This window comes from Rhineura floridana, chromosome 19 (assembly GCF_030035675.1).
Source record: "Rhineura floridana isolate rRhiFlo1 chromosome 19, rRhiFlo1.hap2, whole genome shotgun sequence".
Classification (NCBI taxonomy): Eukaryota; Metazoa; Chordata; class Lepidosauria; order Squamata; family Rhineuridae; genus Rhineura; species Rhineura floridana.
The window spans coordinates 5488181-5508625 of NC_084498.1; the positions used below are offsets into that span (position 1 = coordinate 5488181).

General features: G+C 43.9%; 1 protein-coding gene across 2 annotated transcripts; it reads left to right on the forward strand.

Annotated features, from left to right (window-relative positions):
• Window positions 1–488: 488 nt before the first annotated feature.
• Window positions 489–18168, forward strand: MYL2 (myosin light chain 2). Of its 2 annotated transcripts, XM_061603310.1 has the most exons (7): window positions 496–603; window positions 3161–3250; window positions 11955–12030; window positions 13762–13866; window positions 14978–15053; window positions 16317–16365; window positions 17868–18168. In XM_061603310.1, the coding sequence occupies exons 1-7, from the start codon at window positions 601–603 to the stop codon at window positions 17964–17966; spliced, it is 498 nt and encodes a 165-aa protein (XP_061459294.1). In that variant the 5' UTR covers window positions 496–600; the 3' UTR covers window positions 17967–18168. The 2 variants fall into 2 exon arrangements, with proteins under 2 accessions (XP_061459295.1, XP_061459294.1); XM_061603311.1 differs by lacking the exon at window positions 3161–3250 and having other exon boundaries at window positions 489–603.
• The last annotated feature ends 2277 nt before the right edge of the window (window positions 18169–20445 follow it).

Below are 20445 nucleotides of genomic sequence, written 5' to 3' on the forward strand. Positions count from 1 at the left end.
GTTTTCAGCCGTCAAAGGAGTGTATAAATGTTGTGAAGGGAAAATAAATATATAATGAAATGGACAGTGGCCGTTGTTAAGCCAGTGCCCTCCAGCTGTTGTTGGAACGCAACTCCCATCAGGCTGTGCCAGCTGGGGCTCCTGGGGGTCCAAATCAGCTGGAGAAGGGCTGATATACACAGTCCTACATGCATGCACACAGGCAGGTTCCTCTTTCCTCCTGATGTGCAATTCCTCCCTGCTCACTCCTGTTGCTCCTGCACCCAGACATTCCAGCCAAACTGACACTCACAGGTGCACGGCTATTATTCTCGCTGCAGCATCTTAAATGGAGAAGCCCTCTGGGGCGCCTGGGTTGCCTCCGACCTTGGAGGGCCTCTATTTGTCTCGCATCATGTCACCACATGACAATGAGCTGTTATTTAAGAAGGCACAAAGGGGATGGGAGGGAGGACAGGCGACCACCTCACCTGCTAAAGCCAAAAGTGGAGATGAGTTTATTTTTAATCTGGGATGGGCACTATTTATTGTCTCAGCAAACAGAGCTCAGGGGGCACCAGCTGACGGATTCCTCATAGAAAGCCCAATTCGGTCTTAGAAATGGTGAGTAAAGGGATCAGAGAGGGAAATGTTTTTGGGGGGGCATTAGATTGCACAGGGAAGAAGTTGGGGGTCCCAGAAAGGACCCATTCTGGATAAAGAGGGCTGGTCATTTATCCTCAAATGAAGAGGAGCCAGCTAAGAGATGAAACTGAGCGATGGATCGACTGCCCTTTGCCAGGATGTTCAAGGACCAGGGGTAGCTTATAAGATCTAACAGCTCGATTCAGAGCACAATCCTAGGCATGAATTCATTGGGGCTTACTCCCAGGTAAGTGGGGTTAGGATTGCAGCTGAAATGAATTGGTGGGAGATAGTTTTAATTAGAGGACGCTAAACATTTTGGCACCTCTTGTTTGTTCTTTGAGGCTGTTTTGGTTCTGGTGTGTTACTGGCAGAGGAAATGAAAAAAGAACCTACCAGAGACAAAGAACCTTCTTCTAAAAATGAGCGATATCCCAGACTATTCTAGCGTTGGATACCTTAAAACGTCCTACAGTTCTCACGAAGGCACCTCTTTTGGGGTGTAAGTAACATGCAAATTATTGCACAGGTTAGTTAAAAGGCAACTGATTCACTAGCCAAGAATGTTTTAATTCATTCCTTTTTAATATTTGAAATATTTTACTGCTCTTCATAAAAAGATACCAGGATGGCAAACAAAGGTGTGAACAACTTTAACTTCACATGATGTATAGGTACAATTTAAATTCAGCAAAATAAGCAATAAAAAAACAAGACCAAAACCCCCCCAAAGCTTCAAAACAGAACAGTCCCTCTACAATCTAATATGCCTGGGGCTGTAAAGCCAACCTGTAGATCAAAAGCAGGGAGTGCCTCATTAGACAGGCACCTGTTACCACAGTTTGGTGCAACTAAGCCCTATGACCAGTAGTGCAGAGGCACATTCAGAAGTGCCGGGTCCCTTCGTGTTAGTCACAGCCATGCCCCTTCCCCCTTTCTTGCTGCTGGGTTGAGAATGAGATTCTTGTGAATGCCCTTTCCCACAACAAAGATGTCCCTAAGAGCCACTCAGCATGAAAGAGGAGAGTGTTAGCTGCTGAGAAGAGTCTTTTCAGCGGCTGACTCACCTTTCACCCTGATCGGCTCCAATCTGCAGGAAAGGACAAGGAATCACATTAGAAGACTCTTCTCAGGGGCTCACACACTCCTCTTTCATGCTGATTGGCTCATGGGATGCTGGAGACACAGAGACCCTCCTGGGACCCTGCTCCCAAAAAAGGAAACCGTCTAAGACCTTTCCCCGAGACTCTGGACAACTACATCTCTGCCTGTGTCCAAAGATGTGTCTCCTGTGAAAGGGCCACTGGTCAGTGACACAGCATCTGCTTTGCATGCAGAAGGTCTCGTCTTCAGTCCCTCCCTACTGTCTCCAGATAGGGCTGGGAGAAACCTCTGCCCAAAACTCTGCTGCCGGTCAGTGTAGATAATACTGAGCTAGCTGGACCAAAGGTCTGACTCAGGATAAGGCAACTTCTTAGACAGGCTTCGTCGTCTTTTCTCATCATACCAGAACCCAACGGGGTCTTCCGTCTAAGCTGATGGGTGGGAGGTTCAAAAAGAAAAGACCTTCATTTAGTATAACACAACGTTAAAACTGTGGACTTTGCTTCCACAAGATGTGGGGGTGGCAGCCAGTTTAGGCAGATTTAAAGGGAGATTTGCCCATTTCTTCAGGTGTTTTTCTCAGTTAAATCCCTGACAAATAGGATTGGGGAAGACCTCAACCTGAAACCACAAAAAGCCACTGCCTGTCAGTGTACATGATACTGACCTAGATAGACAAATGGTTCAACTCTGGATAAAGCAACTTCCTTTGTCCCTACAGAGGGTACTGCGGTTGATGGACCCCAAAGGGAGATTTATTTATTTATTTATTGGGGGAGGAAGTGTCTGCTCTTCATCCAAAAAAAGCTCCCAGAGCATCTTACAAATCTCTCTAAAATGACTCACAAGGACGCGACATAAAAGGAAAATGGACTGGAAGGGAAAAGGAAATAAGCAGCAGAGTCAGGTTCAAGTTCTGATTTAGAAGAAGTTCTAATGACCAGCTGAGATGGACAGGGGGAGGAGGCTCCAAAAAGTGATGCCTCTCACTTGACTGATGTGCTTCTGTTGTTAGTATATCGATTGATTTTATATTTAAATGAAATTTGTTGCACATAAAGGTTGTTTCTCTTTCTGGGACTGTGAGAAGAATGAAGTGTGGTTTATAAATAAATTAATGGGACGTTTTAACAGGATTTGGTGTATTGCATATTTGAATCATGGATGTTTATATTTTCATGTTTGAATGGGACTGTTTTATTTTGTATTTTAATTTTGGTGCATTTTTTAATTTTTCTGTATTTTAACAATGCTGTGAAATTGGTTTTTATGTTGTGCAAACTGCTTAAAAGCCATCTGGGTGTCAAGCAGTATATCAAACTGCCATCATCATCTCGCTGGCTGGGCAGATGGAGCAAGTGAGAGTCCCTGCATGTCCACATCTTCCCACCGCATCCACAAATAACAAATGTCTCATTTGAATTCTTCAAAGGCACCCAAAAAAGCTAAGAAGAGGGCCGAAGGTGCAAACTCCAATGTGTTTTCTATGTTTGAACAGGCACAGATCCAGGAGTTCAAAGAGGTATGTCAAGAGCATACAAGAAGACAAGAGGGGGACAGGTTGCACTGGTGGAGGGTCAGGGACGGCACCAGGCACGACTGGGCCCTTGGGCACCAGCCTGCCCCAGGCCTGCAATGCCCTAGCCCAACATCCCTCCCGATACAGGTTGTGCAGGGCCAATAAGCCTTTCCGTATGCCCCACCCAGCTCCCATGTCATGTGAATGATGTGCACACATAGAACACAAGCCTGCCATCAACAAAGATGGCGGAGGATGTGTCAGCCCCTTAGGGAAGCCTCCACCGCCATTTGGGGTGATGATAGGCATCCTTGCGCGGCACGCACAGCATTCACCCTTATGGGAGAGGTAGGTGGGGTGTGGGGGTGGGCTTATTGAAGTCCACGCTGCCTATGCTTCCTGACGAGGTTCGCCTGGCGCCTACACTACTATCCTTTCGGCGCCAGGTGAAAACCTTCCTCTTTGCCCAGGCATTTTAACATGTTAATAATATTTTTTAACATTTTTAAAATTTTAGTATTCTGTACTTAATGTTCTAACAGACAGTTAAATTGTAATCTGATCACCAGGTTGTTTTAAATTGTATTTGCTGTGTTTTTACTTGATGTGCACCGCCCAGAGAGCTTGCTATGGGCGGTATAGAAATTGAATCAAATAATAATAATAAATATATGTGGGGGTGCTGGGAACCCGCTCTGTGATCTGCTGCAGCATTGGATTGCAGGACCTGACGCAGATCGCAGAATGGGAGCAACACCCTCCCAACCCCTCTCGGCTAAAGGAACCCTTGGCCAGGGCCCAACCTGGCCACCTTTTGGTGCCGGGCCTGGGGGGGGGTGGCATCCACATTTAAAGCACATGACTTCCCCACAAGAATCATAGGAACTGTAATTTGTTAAGAGTCCTGGCAATCTGAGCAAGAAACCATGTTGAAAGTCATATATAGATTTATTTATTTATTTATTTATTACATTTATACCCCGCCTTTCTTTCACCATGGAACCCAAGGTGGCATACATGCGGTTCCCAGGCAGTCTCCCATCCAGGCACTGACAAAACCCAGACCTGCTTAGCTTCAGCAAAGTGGTGGCCTCATGTGCCTTCAGACCATAGCCTGGGACTATAGATGGTATTGTACCCATCAAGCTAAAACAAATGTGTCATGATCTCGCAGATGTATGCTGGAGGGGTTACAATATGCATGGTATCTATTTCATATGTGGTGGGATTGCCCCATAATTCAATCGTTTTGGCAGCAGATATTTCAAGAAATATCAACAGTTGTTCAACAACTAATCCCAAAGGATCCCAGGCTAGCCCCTGCTCTCATTATATCTGGATGCTATGCAGGGGCGTCACTAAGCAGGTGCGGGGTGTGTTGCCCGCACCCGGGTGACACCGAGAGGGGAGTGACACCCAGAGCCACGCCTACCTTAATCTCTGGACTCTCAGCTTCAATTTAAAAAAAAAAACTAAGTTTCTAGGTTGTCTGGTTCCCGAGATATACACCAAAATGTCAGCCCCCCCGCGACTGTTTAATCTGTTTTTTAACTGATCTGTATAGCAGCTTTTAGCCAGAGCTTGGAAAAGTTACTTTTTTAAACTACAGCTCCCATCAGCCCCAGCCAGCATGGCCACTGGATTGGGCTGATGGGAGTTATAGTTCAAAAAATAACTTTTCCAGGCTGTGGCCTCTAATCCCGCCCTTTCAGGATTGTAGCTAATAAAGGGAGCCAGGCTTGTAATTTGTTGACCCAGGCAGTGCTTAGGCTTCATTACAACGTCAAAATGGTGGTTTTGAGGTCTTCAGTTTGAGTAAGTAAGAATATGGGTTAAAGTTTTTTTTCTCTTGTGTGTAACACGCAGTCAGACCCTGGGCTGTTGGAGAGGGCAGTGCTTTGAAAACCAGTTGTAAATCTGTTTGATTTTTACATTTCATTTTGTCACTAGAGTGGCCAGATCCAAAATAAAGGGCAAGGTTATGTCACCTTTAAAAGTTGTGTAAAAGAAGGAATTTCAGCAGGTGTAGCTTCAAGCCAGAGCAGCAGTAGCCATCCAGCATTGCTTTTCCGAGTGGTGCGGTGATTATTCTCATATACCCCAGCAAATTGAATGCTTGCACTCGAGTCATGCTGTGACAAATTTTAAAACACTTTGAAGATAAAACCTATGGCACCTTGAACTGATACTATTGATACAGTATCAGATGGATGTCCAGTGGAGTCTTACCTAGTTTTATGGGATCTGTTTCAGTTTTTGAGGCTTGAGGGCACAAACAAGATGTTTGTTGTAATCCAGTCGTGCACATGTTACGCCTGTGCTAAAAGCACTGCACTGGCTGCCTATTAGCTATTGAACCATTTTAAAAGTTTTCTTGCTGATGTATGAAGCCCTAAAGAACTCGGGACTTGGATACCTAGAAGAGCACCTTATACAGACCTGCTAGGACATAAAGGTCATCAGAAGAGGCCTTGTTAGGGTCATCCCACTTTATGATGTGTTGCTTGTTGATGACATAGAAACAAGCCGCCTCTGTAGTGGCACTCATGCTTTGGAATGCTCTTTCCCCCACTCCTATAGGGGAGGCACCCACAGTAGAGTGCTTCTGAAAAAGTGTGAAAAACACGTTGCATTGCTCAGGCTTTCCCCAGCTGGGTCACTGGCCCATTTTAGATACTGAGCATATCCCTGGCATTTGTTTGTTCTTTGCTGTTGATATCTTAATATTACATATATTTCAGTACTTGTTTGATTTTATATGTTTTTAACGTGTTAATGTTGGATTTTATTCTGTATGCCACTTTGGGATCCTGGATGGGAAGTGGTCTACAAATGATATTAATTAAAGGTACAGGAGGTCTGTCCTCTTTCTCATCTTTATCTCCCTCATTGTTATTGCTTGTTTTTTATCCTCAATATTCAAGGCAGTTTTAAATGGACATACATTCAGACAAATTAAGGTGCAATCCAACTTGTATTTATGCCAGGCGGAGGGAACTAGGATATACCTACACCAGCAGAAGCCCCTCACCCCAGCTGAGGTAGACCCTGCCAGCTTTGTATAAGCATGGTCCCTCATTGGCACCAAACAGGCACCTGGGCTTCTGCAGCTACATATCCTCTTGCTAGGCCACACCTCTGAGAGCTGCAGGTGGAAACAATTCTGCCTGAAAACAGACTCACAAGCAGGTAGGCTGATAAAACAGGTAAGTACTCGCAGGGTACAGCAGATGGTTGCTAGGCACTGCCTTGGGCTTCTGCAACTTAATAGTCTCTTTGCAGGGCTACACTTCTGAGAGCTGCAAGTGGGCCATTATGGGACAGCACTGCAGGAAAGAACATGAAAAAACAAATGAACTCCAAGCTTAGCTCCAGACATCAATACATCTTAAGAAGTTCATGATTGAGGCTGCCTGAGGTGCTCTGACCGCAGAAAAACTGATGATTGCTTCTTGCTTGCTGGTTGGACAACAAAAGCACATATGAAGAGCCCTGCTGGATCAGGGCAAAGGCCCATCTAATTCAGCATCTTGTTCTCATAGCAGCCAACCAGATGCCTGTGGAAGCTAGGGTTGCCAGGTCCATGGCCTCAGACTGATCCTGTATCTTTAGGAGAAGAGAAGGTTAGCCAAGTGCAGGTGTTCTTGCAACTCTGTAATGGGAAAAACCACAAGGTGGAATTCTCCCTCCCCTCTCCACAACTTTTAAAGATACAGAAGACCTCTTAGAGGCCCGGCCTGGCAACCAAGAGTTCTTCTGTATCTTTAAAAGTTGTGGAGGGGAAAGGGAGACCACCTTGTGGTTTTTCCCATTACAGAGTTGCAAAAACACCTGCACTTGACTGACCTTCTCTTCTCCTAAAGCAGCCTTTCCCAACTAGTGGGCCACCAGATGTTCGACCGCAACTCCCATCTTTCCTGACCATTGGCAATGCTGGCTGAGGCTGATGGGAGTTGTGGTCCAACAACATCTGGTGGCCCACTAGTTGGGAAAGGCTGTCCTAAAGATACAGGATCAGTCTCAGGCCATGGACCTGGCAACCCTAGTGGAAGCCCACAAGCAGGACCTGGCTGCAGTAGACCTCTCCCCCTACTTGTGATTCCCAGCAACTGGTGTTCAGAGGCATACTGCCTCTGATACTGGAAGTAGTACATAGTCATCAGGACTAGTAGCTATTGACAGCCTTATCCTACATGAATTTGTCCAATCCTCTTTTAAAGCCACCAAAGTTGATGGCCATAACTACATCTGTGGGCAAATTCCATAGTTTAACTGTGCACTGAAGAGGAAGTCACCACTTTTGTCAGGATACTTCAAAAACAAGGAGTAGAAGTGACCACACAGAGACACACACCTCCAAGTTCTTCACTGTCAAGTGCTGCCCAGTTTTCAAAGTCAACTTTGACAAGCATTTTTCAGAGTCCCAACTCAGCTTAACAAGGCAATAGATCTTCTCAGGGCCACATAATAAGAATATGGGTTAAAGTTTTTTTTCTCTTGTGTGTAGCATGCAGTCAGACCCTGGGCTGTTGGAGAGGGCAGTGCTTTGAAAACCTTTCCAATATGAAAGCTTTAATCCAGTACTTGCTTTTCTGGGAGTAAAGGAATGCTGATCCCATGTACCTGGAGTAAACCTCATTGAATTCATTAGGACTTACTTTTGAGTAGACATGGTTAGGATTGTGCGGTAAATTAATGGGACTTCTGAGTAAACATAACAAAGAATTGTGTTTGTGTAAAAATGAACATAATTTTGATGTAGTTCTTAAACATTTTTACTTTGAATTCTATTGTTTTCTTACCAAATTTTCACTTTAACCACATGAAACTATGTATAAATGTAAATACATTTAGGCTGTGCGTATGATATTGTAATTTAAAGGTGTAATTTTAATTTTGCTAGTTGTTTATGTCACTATTATTGCCATTACATTCAGTGATATACGGGAATTACGATTTATGAGTAACATTAGTACAAAAAACATTACTAAGGTTTCTGTATGGTCTGGTACAGGATGAGGTCCATGGGGGTGACACCCTGAGTTACTGCTCTGGGTGACACCAACCCTAGTGACGCCACTGATGCTATGACTAGTGTGTGACAAAGAACTGATACTGTTTGTGTTGGCTGCAGCATGTCTTGAGGTCACAAAACATTGGCGATATACCTCTCCACAGTGCAGGGTTGGTGGTCTAAGATTTGGGAATTAGCACTAGCTGAAAAGCTCACTAAAACAAATAAAATCAACAGAGAAGCACAAACCAAAGATACCTTAATTAGTACATGGTATCTGCTCACAAATTATGCCACTGATCAGCATGAAACTGCTGGAAATCCACAAATCCTTCTGGTGTGATCTACCAAAAAGATTACAGTTATAACTGTCTCAAGCTGTTCTTGTTAGTTTCTGGAACATTTTACTACCTGTAGTGCCATCCTCTTGTTAAATGCCTCAAAATGTGTGAAATTTGTAGTACACTGTAGTTTGTTCTTATGTTATTTATCTGTTCTTTTAAAAATGATAAAAACAGAATGATTAAAAAAAGGGTGCTGGGAATTTGTAGCTTTGTAAGGGGGAAACCACAGTTGCCAGGATTCTTTGGGGGAAGTCATGTGCTTTGAATGAGTGTTGGATGTGCTTTAAATGGAAGGTGTGGATCTGCCCTTAGTAAGTTCTTTTAAGAAAGTGCTCAGGCTGTGAGTTGAGCTGGGTAGTCACTCTGTCCCATCGTCAAATCTGATTTCTGCTACAAACTCTCCAATACAGTCTTCTTTGGCCTTTCTCTCAACCTCGGTTCCACATCTTTTTATTTTTATTTTTTTTTTTGCATAAAGGGGAGGGGAGTAAAAGAAATACAAAGGATTTCTCATTATTATCCAGAAAATACAAACAAGAAAGCAAAAAGAACTCATCAAACAAAATAAAAAAAGAAACAAGAGAACAAAATATGTTCTCTTACATATTTGAGCACATAGATAATACATAGCATGAATGTTTAAACAATCATTGAACTTATAAATCTATTATTGTTTCATCACAACATAATTTCATACCTTAAACTGAGCACTCATATTTACACTGATATATATATATTTCTCTTTTTCAAAAATAAGAGTACGCAATCCTGAGTATGAATTCCACATCTGTAATGAAAAGCAGCACACATTTGTAAGTGTAGATATGTTACATGAAATCAGCCCAGATGGCGGAACATTGTGCATTGAGAGGACTCTCCGTCAATTTTTAAAAAATATTTTTGATTACAAGGATATCATAGATATCAACCAAGTAATAAATACAAATTCAGGTAAATGGCCAAAACAGTAGATGTCACATGTGCTTCCAATACATCTAAACATATCAGGGGCATCCACTGAGTAAACAGATACAAGAACCAAAAGGACAATATACAGAGAATTACAAATTCCTCCAAACAAACTCATACTTAGATAGAATGAAAGTCTGAAACTGTTCATGTGTAAAATAAACTTCCACCAAATTGCAACAAAATCCTCTGGGTCTGCCTGGCCTCTAAGAGTCTTTAAATGATCGGTTAGCTTCTCCGAAATGGCAATAAACGACACCTTTGAATACCATCTCTCCAAAGTTAACCCATAAGGAATCTTTTCCAGCCCTGTGAAATGACCAATCGGGCTGCAACCATGAAAAAAATTGCTAGCTCTTTCCATGCAATTGTTGCATTATTCCTTTCAAACATTGACAATAAACACAGCTTGGGGTCCAATGTCACATTTTCCCCAATGGAAAAATGGAAATGGACTGATTTGAACCCTGGTCTCCCAAGTCATAATCCAGCATTCTAACCACTACACCACACTGGCTCTGTTTCCCCTAATAATAACCCCAATTTCTTTCACCACCTGTTCCCAAACGGGGTGCACGCCTGGACATGTCCACCAGAGGTGCCAGGAAGTCCCTTTCTCATTGCAGGCTGGGCAACACCAGGGTATAATACCAGCAACGAACAGTCTTCATTGACTTCTCACGAACGTTGGCAGAAACAGAACAGAAAGGCTTAGAGCTCCAGAACTTGTTCCAAAGACCAGGAGCCAACTTCTCTCCAAAATCTCTTTCTCAAACAGCTTTAAGGCCAGAAAAGGTATTCCCCAGCAGAACAGAGTAGAATACGGGTACCAAGCCCTTATTACACTCTTAGGCTGATTCTTTTTTTAAAACACATCATTGCATGCCTTGGGCGATGCAACATTCTCAGAGATTAAAGGTTCTAAAACCAATTAAAGAGGGACTTTATTGGGGCTTCATCTGAAGCCTGGTCTCAGACCTGAAACCTCTTCACAATGCTGGAGCTTAAATGCTAGAATACAAACTCCTACCAATTTCAACATGTAACACAGACACTTCCTGTGCACTTCCTGAAACTGGATGTGAGCCGAGACACAGCTATCCTTTGAAATTTGCCCTTCTCTGAATTTTGCGATTTATTTATTTATTCGTTTGTTTATTTGTTTATTTATTTATTGCACTTGTATACCACCCCATAGCCGAAGTTCTCTGGGCGGTTTACAGCAATCAAAAACATTAAAACAAATATACAATTTAAAACACATATCTTAAAAACAATTTAAAACACCATTTTAAAATTTAAAACAATATAAAGACAATTTAAAACACATGCTAAAATGCCTGGAAGAAGATGCATTTCTCCAACCAAAATATGTGTTCAAATATGCATATGTTCCAGGAAAGTGTGCATAAAAATGCAGTGGCGGCTGGAGGCTCCATGTCAGTGAGGCAGTGGAATCTGCTCTGGGTTCAGCACCTTGAAAGTTCAGGCTAAAACCTGTAGCGGATTCCACTGCCCCTCTGGCATGGAGCACCAGCTGCCACTGTAAAGCAATGCTGACCAATTTTTGTGGAGTTTTTTTTTTAAATGCAAACTGAATTGAGGATTGGGAAAATGGTAAATGGAAAGAAACTAAACATGACATATTCATCCCTATTCACAAGTGCTGGGAACGGGTGGCCTCCATTTCTCATTTTTCCAATCTTAAGTTCAGTTCTCCATATTTCCAGTTTGCAAATTTGTTTTTAAGTCTATGAAAATTTATTAGCATTTTAGCACAAATTTCTCCTATTATACACACACCTGTGTGCAGTTTTGCCTAATATGCACGTTTTTGCAAAGCATTTCCCCCCTAATATAATGCCTTTTTATGCACACTTTACCCCACTAGATGCATTTGTGTACACATTTCTTTGCCACAGAACTGCCCTGCAAAATTCAGAGAAGTGTGAATTGCAAAGGATGGCTGTGTTTCTGTTCTCAGATTGTTTCAAAAGCACAAAATACAAACTGAATTGAATCCCTCTTCCCTCCTGCCTTATACAGTAGAAAGCACATTCCCAGTTAAATCAAAAATACCAGGCAGCATGAAAAATATTCTTACTTGCCTCGAAAAGGAAGAACATAGACAGGTCCCTTGAGGAAGTCAGTTCCACAGCTCTGGAGCCAAGACTGAAAAGGCACCAGTCCTCACAGATGCTCATCTTATTCAGCTTTCAAAAATATTAACCAGGCATTTTATCCATAGGACTAGAAATTTTATCCTTTGTTTGAAGAAGAAAAAAGTAAGCCAAGAATCTCAGGAAAACAATTTCTGCATCTATCATGAAATCACAGCTTTCTCCAATAACCACGATTGCATTCCACTTTCCCCCTGTAGGCCTTCACGATCATGGATCAGAACCGTGACGGGTTCATTGACAAATCCGACCTGAGAGATACATTTGCTGCATTAGGTAAGGAAAGAAACAGTAAAAAGTATCCAGAAGTGAGTAAACAAGGCAGGACAAACATTACATTTTACAGTTCTGTTCTGCCTCCATTGTTTTTATTTATGATGAGGATGATTTATCTTTAATTGCCATTATATTGGATTTGTTTGTTTGACTTTTCTTTACCCTTATATACCACCCTGTAGGGATGGAAGGTTCTGTCAATACTGGTTCTCACCCTTGCCATTTTTCCAATCTTAAATTCAGTTCCCTACATTTCTGCAGCAATTTGTGATTTAAAAAACACACAAATCATCGTGAAAATTCTCCAGCAAATGCAAATTCCTCCTAATAAACACAGTTTTGACTAATGTACATATTTTTGCAAGCAATTCCCCCTGATATAATGCAGTTTTATATGTTATTTTCATACACACACATACATATTTGCATACTTTTCCTTAATACATGCATTTTTGTAAACATTGGTTGGCTCCCATCCTGGTATCTTGGTAGACAAAGGGCAGTCTGGAAGCCTAGTTAATAAATAAGTACATTTCATACATGAGATTTTTCAATGAAAAAGCCAGTTTCAATTGCCACCTTTTCCTCACCTTTCACCAGCCACCCTCATCCTGTACCAGGTCAGACTTAAAACCAGAACGCAAACTCCCACAAAAGTCTGGAAATCAGACATGCACAAATCTGGATAATTTGCAATGCAAAGACTGAAGGTTACTGTTTAGAGACATTCCTCAGGTTGACATAATCCCATTCCCAGCCAGGACAATGAGTTCTGCCAGTCAAGCCAAAGCCAGCCTGTATGAACTATGTGTGGTAACTGTGGAATGTCCAACAATTCTCCAGTTTCTGCCGCCCCATGCAGCAACAGCGCCCCTTGCTGGGCTAACAGACACAGCCAGTAGGTTGCCATTGGTGTGGAGACAGGCCTCTAATGTGGAGTAGCCAACCTGGTGCTTTCTTGTTGGACTGCAACTGCAATCCACAGAGGAATCTTTGGTGCGTTAAGTAGGGTAGAATTGAGGCAGGTCTGTGCTGGGGCCACTTCAGTGACTTCTTTGGCAGATCTGTAAGGAGCTTCAACTAACATGAGAAGGAAAGTTGAGGGACGCTGTGCGTGATCCAGGTTGCAGGAGAAAGAGGGTGTATGAGAAGACCTGAACTACTGCTCAGTGATAATGTGTGCAAAGATAGAAATTAACTTCCTCGGTGAGTCTGTGGGTGAGCATCTGTAGTCTATGCAGCCCCACACAGGGAAGGTGCATTTGATCTTGCCTCATTTGCCCTTGTAACGTGTGTAAGTTTTAAATTGTTTTTAAAAGATGTGTTTTTAAATTTGTATATTTGTTTTTAATGTTTTTAGTTATTGTAAACCTCCCAGAGAGCTTCGGCTATGGGCGGTATATAAATACAATAAATAAACAATAGTAGCCCACAACATTGGGAAGGCACCTCATTGGCTATAGCTGTTGCACAGGCTTAACATGCTCATTCCAGAGCTTCCGTTTTTTAATATATATATATTGCAAATTTCAGCACAGGACACAAAACATCCACTTAGTACAAGCGTTACAGAATATAACCATAAATTGCTGTGAAGGCAGCGTCAAGGGTGTTAAATATACAAATAATGAAACATCAAGCAAAGAGTGGAGGGTGTTCAATATTTCCATGGGCTCTTGACAACTATCCCCTGGAGTTCTTTCACCTTGTTGAGATTTCTCCTTTCTGCAGGACGCTTGAATGTGAAAAATGAAGAACTGGATGACATGATCAAAGAAGCTCCTGGGCCAATTAATTTCACCGTGTTCTTGACCATGTTTGGAGAGAAACTGAAAGGTGAGATTGGAGAGGGTGAGGCAAAGTGGGGGAGGGACTTTGCATGCCACAAGCCAATTTATTTATTTATTTTATTTATTTATTTTATTATACTTGTATACCGCCCCATAGCCGAAGCTCTCTGGGCGGTTTACAGTAACTAAAAACATTAAAACAAATACAATTTAAAACAGATCTTATAAAAACAATTTAAAACACAATTAAAAAATTTAAACAGTGTAAAACACATGCTAAAATGCCTGGGAGAAGAGGAAAGTCTTGACCTGGCGCCGAAAAGATAACAGTGTTGGCGCCAGGCGCACCTTGTCAGGAACATCGTTCCATAATTTGGGGGCCACCACTAAGAAGGCCCAAGGGGCTCCTTCTGGAGAGAGGTTCCCAGCACCTCCTCACTGCCTGCCTGGAGGGTTCGGCTGGGTTCCTTTGGGACGATGGTGAGACAGAGCAACTCTGTAGAATGTTTGTGTCATATTATTTATTTGTTCCATATATCCCTTTCGAGAGAAAAACACCCAAGGTGACTAACAAGAAAATCTGCAATAAGAAAGGACCACACAACATAATAAGCAGTAAAACCAATGATAACAAGAATGAGAACAACAATAATAATAATAATAATAAAATAAAATTTCTATCCCACCCTTCCTCCCAAAGGAGTCCAGGGTAGCAAACACAAAAATGGTAACATGACAAAAATAATATAAACATATATTTAAAAACAGTTTAAAAAACATCTAAAAACTGTTGCATGCTCTCACAGCTAATAATGTTGAGGTTGCCAGGAACAGTCTCCTTCAGCCATCAAATGCCTGGGTAAACAGGAATTTGTTTAAGTTCCTCCTGGAAGTTAATAATGAGACCTACAGCTGCACCTCACCAGGGAGGGCATTCCACAAAGGAGGAGCCAGCACTGAGAAGTCCCTGCCACGGGTCACCCCTAACTGGGCAGCCCCCCTGGGGCGGTGCCACCAACAGGGCTATTTCCCCATCAAATATGAAGCTAGCCCAACTATCTCGGCCATCATGCCACACCCGACCCCAGGCTGTGGGAAGAACAGGGCAGCTTTCAGAAAGCCCTTTACTTCCCAGAACTTCTCTCTGTGCCTTTCAGGTGCTGATCCAGAGGAGACTATTCTGAACGCGTTCAAAGTGTTCGATCCAGAGGGCAAAGGCCTGAAGGCAAACTAGTAAGTGTCTTTTGGAGACTCAGCATCTGGCCATCCCTGCCACAGGCCAATGGCCAGAAGATCCTGGCACCATCCCAGCTGCTCTCTCCCCCCTCCCCTCCCTCTCATTCCCAAAGTCAGCATCAAAATGAGCATAACAGGAATGCATCAGTTTGACAATCCATGATGCAGATGTATATCAGGAGGACTGTGTCCTAAAATACTGGGGGATTTTCACAAGGACTTTTTTTTAAAAATGACAATGGAAGAAAAGTATTGTGACCGTTAACTATGGGAGATGAGGAATGTATGATGCTAAAGCCCATCTGTTTGCAGACTATTTGGAAAATGTCCCTGGAGCTATCTTAGGATAGTTGGCAAAATATCAGTATGGAAGCAGACGCTGAAGACCATAGAAATTTGTTAAATGGCCCCATCAAAATGGACAAAATGACAAAAATTATCCAAAAATGGCAAAACAATAAATTTGCCAGGGGAGGACAGCTTTCAAGCCAAATCCTTGGAAAACAAAATTAAAGATGTATTAATTCCCAATTTGGTCATTTTATTTAATGCAATTCTGGCAGAGGAACCCATGCAGCTTGGTGAGACACAACGGTGGTGATGATGATATTAAAACCGGCTAACCTACTTGATTCCTAGCGGCCTATTGCCCTATTGAATCAAGACTCAAAAATCTACACCACAGTCCTTGCCTCTCAACTAAATAAAATTATAGCGGAATACATCATAAACTAAGGCTGCAATCCAATACACACTTAGCTGGGAGAAAGTCCCCTTGAACCCAAAGGAGGTTACTTCTGAGTAGGCATCTTTCGACTGCAGCCTTAACTGCTGACCTTTTGCAAACCTTTCTCCGCAACCTGCCTCAGTTAAGGCAGTCTATCCCTCCAGTCTCATGGTAGAGCTGGCCTTCCACATCTGCTTCTCCATTGGTGGCTCGCTCAGGAGCCAGCTTCCCGTTGGCTAAAAGTGGGGGGGGCTCTTCAACCATACACGAGAACAAAAGACAAAGGAAGTTGGCCCTCATTTCGAAAGCTGAATGTTGTCGCTTTTCAAATCCATCCTTTCCTGTCGCAACCCTTGATCAGAAGGCGCAGGCGTAGCTGTTCCTCACCCCCTTAAATGTCAGCATTTTGAGCAGTTACAGTCTCCATTACTCTCAAAGCTTTTCATGTCCAGGGATGAAAAGAATCAGGTCTAATTTCACTGGGAGACTTTCCTGCTCAAAGAGCCCCATCTGTCTCCTGCTTTGTTTTGCAGCATTAAAGAGATGCTGATGACACAAGGAGAGCGGTTTTCGAAGGAGGAGGTAAGAGGGCATAATGGGGTTGCTAAGTGGAAGGGCCAGAGGTCAGTGGCAGAGCACTTGATTGATTGATTGATTGATTAAACTTGTATACCGCCCCATAGCCGAAGCTCTCTGGGCAGTTTACAATAACTAAAAACAAATACAATTTAAAATACATCTTTTAAAAAACAATTTAAAACACAATTTAAAAATTTAAGACAATATAGAACACATGCTAAAATGCCTGGGAGAAGAGGAAAGTCTTGACCTGGCGCCAAAAAGATAACAGTGTTGGCGCCAGGCGCACCTCGTCGCCAACACTATTATCTTTTCGGCACCAGGTTTGATTCGCTTGCAAAAGATCCCCAGTTCCATCCCTAGAGAAGTGCTGCCTGTCAGTACCATCCACAATATGGAGCTAGGTGGACCTCTGTTCTGCCTCGGTTCCTATGCTCCTGTTTACTTCAGTCCTTGGTCAGAAACATGAGGACTAGAACCTTGCTTTCTTTTTAGAGGAAGGGCCACAGTTCAGCTGCAGGGCACACACTTTGCTTGCAAAAGGTGTCTCCAGTTAGGGCTCTGCCTGAAGCCTTGAAGAGCCGCTGCCAGTCAGGGTGGGCAGTATTGAGCTAGACTGACCAATGGTCTTACTCGGTACAAAGCAGCTTGCCCCCTGACCCCCAGGGAATGCTGGGAATTTTGGTATTGTGAGAGGAGGCAAGTGGATGTCTGACCAAATAGAGGAGACTCACTTCTCTGCATCCTTATTAAATTACACTTCCTAGGATTCTTTGGGGCAACCTGTTACAGCCCCATTGCTATAAAGCTGCTTTGGTTTTCTAGCTCAGCAGTTCTGCTTTTCTGCCTGCAGGTATTCCCTTTTACTATTATAACCCCAAACCAAAATGAATCATCATTATCACCATCATCAAGGCTCCATTCCTTAAAAACATTCACAAGGGAGCAAGTTCCACTGAACACAGAAGGACCTCCTTCCAAGGAAACCTGTACAGGATCACCCTGTTAATCCATTTGCAATGAAATACCCCTTTCTACTCAGCTAAAAAATGTAAATGTACTGCCTTCAAGTCGATTCCAACTTATGGCGACCCTATGAAGAGTGTTTTCATGAGGCTGAGAGGCAGTGACTGGCCCAAGGTCACCCAGTGAGCTTCATGGCTATGTGGGGATTCGAACCCTGGTCGTAGTCCAACACCTTAACCACTACGCCACACTGGCTCTCACTCAGCTATAAGGCCCACTGAATTGAATGGGACTTCCTCTCAGGTCAGTTCTGCGTTGGAATGCAGCCTAAAGCCTGAAATGATTGAGGATGAAATCCTTTATCCACACTGACTTGGGAGTAAGTCCCACTGAACACCCATCTTACCATGCACGTTTTCTTCTTCTGCTTAGGTATATCAACTTCACCAGTTTAAAAGCGGCAATTCTAGCAATAATTTTCATAACTTTAAAAACAACAACCCTCAAGAGAACTTCTCTTCACCTCTTTCTTCCTACAGGTAGATCAAATGTTTGCAGCTTTCCCTCCAGACGTGACCGGCAACTTGGACTATAAGAACCTCGTCCACATAATCACACACGGAGAAGAAAAAGATTAAGGGCAAGGAGTGTGGTCCACACCATGGCAGGGACGATGCTGAATGAGGCTTCGTTCTCCACACGTCACATTGTTCCCGTCTATGCAAGCTGAGATGTTTTTGTGTTCCCTGACTGTTGCTATCTTCCTGGCATTCCCAGCCCCCTGTTTGTCCTCTTTGTGTGAAAGAATTCAGCCATAACTGGAGAAACATATTTCTAAAATTGTATTTGTATTGAATTATTCATCAGATCCAAGTGTTCCTATATGAATGTACTGTTGATTGTGTAAAACCTTGGGGGGAGGATGAACTCCTGGAGGACCACCACCACCCAAGCTGTGACCAGGCACATATCCCACTGTTACCACCACTGCTGCATGGCTTAGATTCTCCTCCTACCATCAATGCTGGGGAACCTTCCCACAGATCATGGAGCTCTCCAGCTACAGTTACAGGGAGCATAGCCTGAAGAGGTGTGGCATCAACTTATGAGCTTTTGTACTCATCCTAGCTGTCCTACTTCTTCCTGGGGAATCTGGGGGACTCTGATCCACCGCTTGTGTCAGTTCTGGCTTCCTCCTCCCAAGAAGGACTCTACCAAATGGGCATTGCATCTTCTGGGCTGGGCTGGGCCTCCACCACTATCTCAAGTCGTGGGGTGATTCTGGTGAATCTGAAGGTGGGTAGGACCAGTCAGAGTGTTGGGTCTCCTGAATCTGTTGTCTGTCCAAAGGAGACACCTCTTTGGGTGGCAATCCTGTGAGGGTGTCTCGAGCTCCAGATGTGATAGGGCCAGCACTCATTGGGGGAGGTCCTATCTGAGTGGGGTACAGGAAGCATATGACCCCACAGTGATTTTTCTCTTGATGAGATGGGGAAGGGATCCTGTGGCCCTCCAGGTTTTGCTGGGCACCAGCTCCCTTGTTCCTGACCATTGGCCATGCTGGCTGCAGAGGCTGAAGGGAGTTGGGAGTCTGACAGTGTCTGGAGGGCCATAGGATTCTGATCCTGCTGGCAAAGGGTAAGTAAGTCAAACCCATTTCCTGGTGAGTCACTTCTGGAATTTAAAATCTGTTGGCTACTCTGTGACATAGGATGCTTAACGAGATTGGCCTTGGCCTGGCCGAGCATGGCGCTTCTCCTTAATGCAGGAGTGGGGACCCTTTATCAGTCCAAGGGGCACGTTACCAACCCTCTGAGGGCCACATGCCAGTGGTACATGGCGCAACTATGTACATTTTACCTTTGTACTGTAGGCTTGTTTCCATACACACACACACACACACACACAAGCAGGGACAGTGAGGGGTGTGGCCTATGGAGAATTTCAAGGGCCAGGTGGAGAGGCCCGGGGGGCCACATTTGGCCCCAAGATTCCCCGCCTGTCTCTGAATGCTACAGCTTCAGCAGGGAGCCCTGCAACTCAATTTTATTTCTCAAGGCAGACGTTCCAAAAAAAAAGGCAACCAACCCTGTCCTAGCTGGTGTATAACGCTCAGAAGCAAACTGGTGCACAGTGGCTCCCTCTGGTGGCTCCCTCTGCAGATCAACCAGCCGCAAGGGACTCACGAGTCCACGCGAGACGTGCAACACACAAAGGGACGGGATAAAATCCAGCCAGTCTTGCCGGGAAGTTGCAGCCGTTTCACACAGGGAACGGGATGTGCTGAAGCCACAACGCTGCGTGCTGTAACCAAACCGCAGCGCATTTCAGAAGCCCAACTCAATCCAAGCTGGGCTCATAAATAAATAAATAAATACACAGGCCTAAGAACCCCCGCCGGGCTGGTTCAGCATCCTGTTCTCGCCGTGACCAATGAGATGCCTCTTCTGGGAAGCCCGCAAGCAGCATCTGAGCGCCACACTCTCCCCTCCTGCGGTTTCCAGCAACTGGTATTCAGAAGCACGCTGCCTCCGGACGTGGAGAGAGAGCACAGCCGTGAGCTCTTGGCATGACGGGCATTCAAACATGGGGCCTGGCTCAAAAGGCAAAATAAGACCTCCGTTATTAAGCCATTTACCTTCAGTGATTTATTTCTTTGTTACATTTATATCCTGCCCTTGTTCCAAACAGCTCAAGGCAGCATGTCCTAATAGTATCCTCACAACAACCCTGTGAGGTAGGTTGGGCTGAGAGACATAATGACTGGCCCAAAGTCACCCAGTGAGCTTCATGGCCGAGTGGGGATTTGAAACTTGACCTCCCAGGTCCTAGTCTTACACTCTGACCACTACACCACACTGCCTCCACCCTGTGCAGCAGGATCAGGCAGCACCCTGTTCTCCAGCCATTATTTATTACATTTATATTTTATGTTTCCTCTGAGGAGTTTGGTGTGGCAGACATGCTTGTCCCCCTGCCTGGTTTTATCCTCACAAACTATCTTGTCAGGTAGGTAGAGTGATGGCAACTGTACCATGATTTGAATCTGGGTCTCCCTGATCCTATTTAGATGTTCTAAGCGAGCCTTGGGTCCCCAGATGTTGGGCTACAACTTCC